Source organism: Salvia miltiorrhiza, chromosome 2, assembly GCF_028751815.1.
Source record: "Salvia miltiorrhiza cultivar Shanhuang (shh) chromosome 2, IMPLAD_Smil_shh, whole genome shotgun sequence".
NCBI lineage: Eukaryota > Viridiplantae > Streptophyta > Magnoliopsida > Lamiales > Lamiaceae > Salvia > Salvia miltiorrhiza.
The window spans coordinates 30,284,255-30,287,196 of record NC_080388.1 but is presented as its reverse complement, the minus strand read 5'-3'; the positions used below and the strand labels follow the sequence as shown (position 1 = coordinate 30,287,196).

General features: G+C 38.6%; 1 protein-coding gene across 1 annotated transcript; it reads left to right on the top strand.

Moving 5' to 3' along the window:
• Positions 1-205: 205 nt before the first annotated feature.
• Positions 206-2,471, top strand: LOC131013280 (pentatricopeptide repeat-containing protein At4g21705, mitochondrial-like). The gene is made up of 2 exons (XM_057941344.1): positions 206-659; positions 1,071-2,471. The coding sequence occupies exons 1-2, from the start codon at positions 309-311 to the stop codon at positions 2,295-2,297; spliced, it is 1,578 nt and encodes a 525-aa protein (XP_057797327.1). The 5' UTR covers positions 206-308; the 3' UTR covers positions 2,298-2,471.
• The last annotated feature ends 471 nt before the right edge of the window (positions 2,472-2,942 follow it).

Below are 2,942 nucleotides of genomic sequence, written 5' to 3'. Positions count from 1 at the left end.
ATTTTGATTAAAATATGAATATAAACTTATCCAAAATAGATAGGACATAAATTGGTGGACGGATCAAAAAGGCAAGTAGGCCATAAATTAGTGGACGAATGAAGTATTTTATTTTATTTTGAAAATATATTGTACATTTATTTATATTTTAATTATATTTAAGATTTATACTTATTTATTTAAACATATTGTTTAATTTTCATGTGGCATGGATGGACATACTAGTTCCCATAAGTCTGCACTTATCAATCACTCTAAAACCCTAAACCCTTGTAAAATCCCAAAAATCCCATATCCCAATTCAGTCAATGTTTCAAGCCTACTCGCAATCAACTGCAATTGGAAGTCCAAGAATGTTTCCAGCGTTAAGCAGATCAAGTTTGCTCCGATTGTATTCACGACCAAGAAAGTTGATCGCTTTTAGAAAATCACCCTCTTGCAACATTTCCGCAGCAGCTACTCCTGTCGAATTTTCACCAAAATTCTCGGCGTCAAGGATTAGAAATTTGTTTTCCAGAATCAGCCCCCTCAGGAAGGACCACGATGTTGTCCAGGTGCTCGATCAGTGGGTTGCCGAGGGTAGAAAAATCCATTACCAGGAATTCCAACGTATAATTCGCGATCTGCGGAGCCGCAGACGATTCTCGCAGGCTCTTCAGGTTCTTCCTTTTTCCGTGATATCTATTTAAAAGTTTCAATAATTACTGTTTCTACATATGGGTTTGCTTATCGTCGTGTTTCTGCACTTGCTTAGTTTGAAGTTTTGCCTATCATAAAAATGCATTCAATATTGTTTGTTATGTCTATAAGGCATAGCTCGAGTGAGATTAATTGAGCATTAAGCAAGTCAATTTTGGTTCTAGTCGGGTCGGGTGGCCCTACGTACGATGGTACTTGTTATTCGTTTTTTTTAACACATCGTGGCGGGTGACAAGAAATATGACCTATGATCAAATTGTTGATTGACTGATTATGTTGGCAATCTGATAGTATAGTGTATTCCTTTTCTAGTTTCTGTGGTTACAACTTGCTCCATTTGAACTTTGAAAATTTGATATCTGACATTGCAGGTCTCAGAGTGGATTAGTTGTAATGGTGTATGTAAAATGTCCCCAGGTGATTGTGCTGTCCATTTGGATCTGGTTGGTGTTGTCCGCGGATGTGAAGCTGCGAAGAGCTACTTTAGTAACTTATGCGACCAAGACAAGAACGAAAAGACGTATGGTGCTATGTTGAACTGTTATGTGAGAGAAGGCGTCTTAACGAAAGCCCTTCTCCATCTGCAGAGAATGAAAGACATGGGATATGGCTCATCGGCTATTACTTACAACAGCATCATGGTCCTGTACAAGAAAGCAGGTCAGCTTGAGAAAATTCCTGAGATTCTCTCGGAAATGAGGAAGAACGGTGTGGCTCCTAACAGTTTCAGTTACAAAATGTGCTTGAGTTCTTTCGGTGAGAGATCTGATCTTGGTGGCATGGAGAAGCTTCTAGATGAGATGGAGTCACTAACTGACATTTCCTTTGATTGGAGCACGTATTCTATGGCTGCCTTTCAGTTCATAAAAGCAGACGAGAAGGAGAAGGCGCTTGCTTATATGAAGAAGGCGGAAGAGAAGCTCGATAAAGATGCTATAGGCTATAATCACTTGATCTCACTCTATGCCCACCTAGGGCAGAAAGATGAAATGATGAGGTTGTGGGCTTTACAGAAATTTGTATGCAAAAAGCAAATCAACAGAGACTATATCACCATGTTGGGCTCTCTGGTAAAGCTTGGAGAGCTCGAAGAAGCCAAGGCCGTGCTAGATGACTGGACTTGTTCTTGCCACACATACGACTTCAGAGTGCCGAACATACTCCTGATCGGGTATTGTCAGAGGGGTCTCCCCGATAAATCTGAGGCAATGCTTCGGGAAATTATCAAAAGGGGAGAAATTCCAACTCCCAACAGCTGGTCCATCATTGCTACGGGATATCTGGATAACAGCAATCCAGGGAAGGCTTTGGAATGCATGAAACGAGCAGTGGCTGCAAAAGAAGGCAATGACAAATGGATGCCGAAGGCTGATCAGGTTGCGAGGTTGCTAGAGTGGCTTGGCGAGGAAGGAGAGATTCAAGAAGTGGAAGCTTTTGTATGGCAGCTTAAGACGGTGATGCCGGTGAAAACAGAAATGTACCATACCTTGATTAAAGCGAGTGTAAGAGTGGGTAAAGATGCTGGTTGGGTTTTGGATCAAATGCGAAGTGATGATATCGCTGTTGATGATGAAACGCAGAAGTTGCTTTGCAGATGACCATTCCATCCTTTTTTTAATTATTATTTTTATGGTAAATGTTGATATGTTTCACATCTGCACTTTTAATGAAAGAAGTAGTAACGTGCAGATGACCAAGTATTCCTTGTTTTTCTTCATAAATCATATCACTTAGATCATCCACATTGATTAAATCAAGTCTTAATTCATTGATGCTCCGGTACCACTTATAAGTTAGGGTGTTTTTAACCATGAATTTAGTTTCTAGCTTTCAAAAGTATCACATAACTCTCACATAAGTCAGTTTCTTACTTTTTGAGAGTCTCATCATAATACACACTTCCTTTATATATCTATATATGTTTTCTAATTAAATTTATTTGCATTATTATTAATATAATATTTATATATTTTGGTTTTATTGTTAATTTAAAATTCTATATTTTAAATTATCTAATATAATAAATTAAATTGACTTTATAATTATACTCATGCAAAATTCATGTAGACATTCCAATGCAGTACTCTCACCCATTTGCATGTACTCATCAAGTCGCATATGCCAATTGTCGAATAGTTGCGGTGCATTTTTGGAGGAGAGGTGATAGACCATTCCTTCCAGCTACATCTTGCCTCAATATGAAATAGGGTGAGTAGTTGCTCATCGCATCAACGATCTTGACA

Coding starts and splice junctions, on each gene's coding strand:
- LOC131013280 (XM_057941344.1), top strand. CDS start 309: ATGTTTCAAGCCTACTCGCAATCAACTGCAATTGGAAGTCCAAGAATG. Junction 660..1,070: donor GATTCTCGCAGGCTCTTCAG/GTTCTTCCTTTT, acceptor CTGACATTGCAG/GTCTCAGAGTGGATTAGTTG.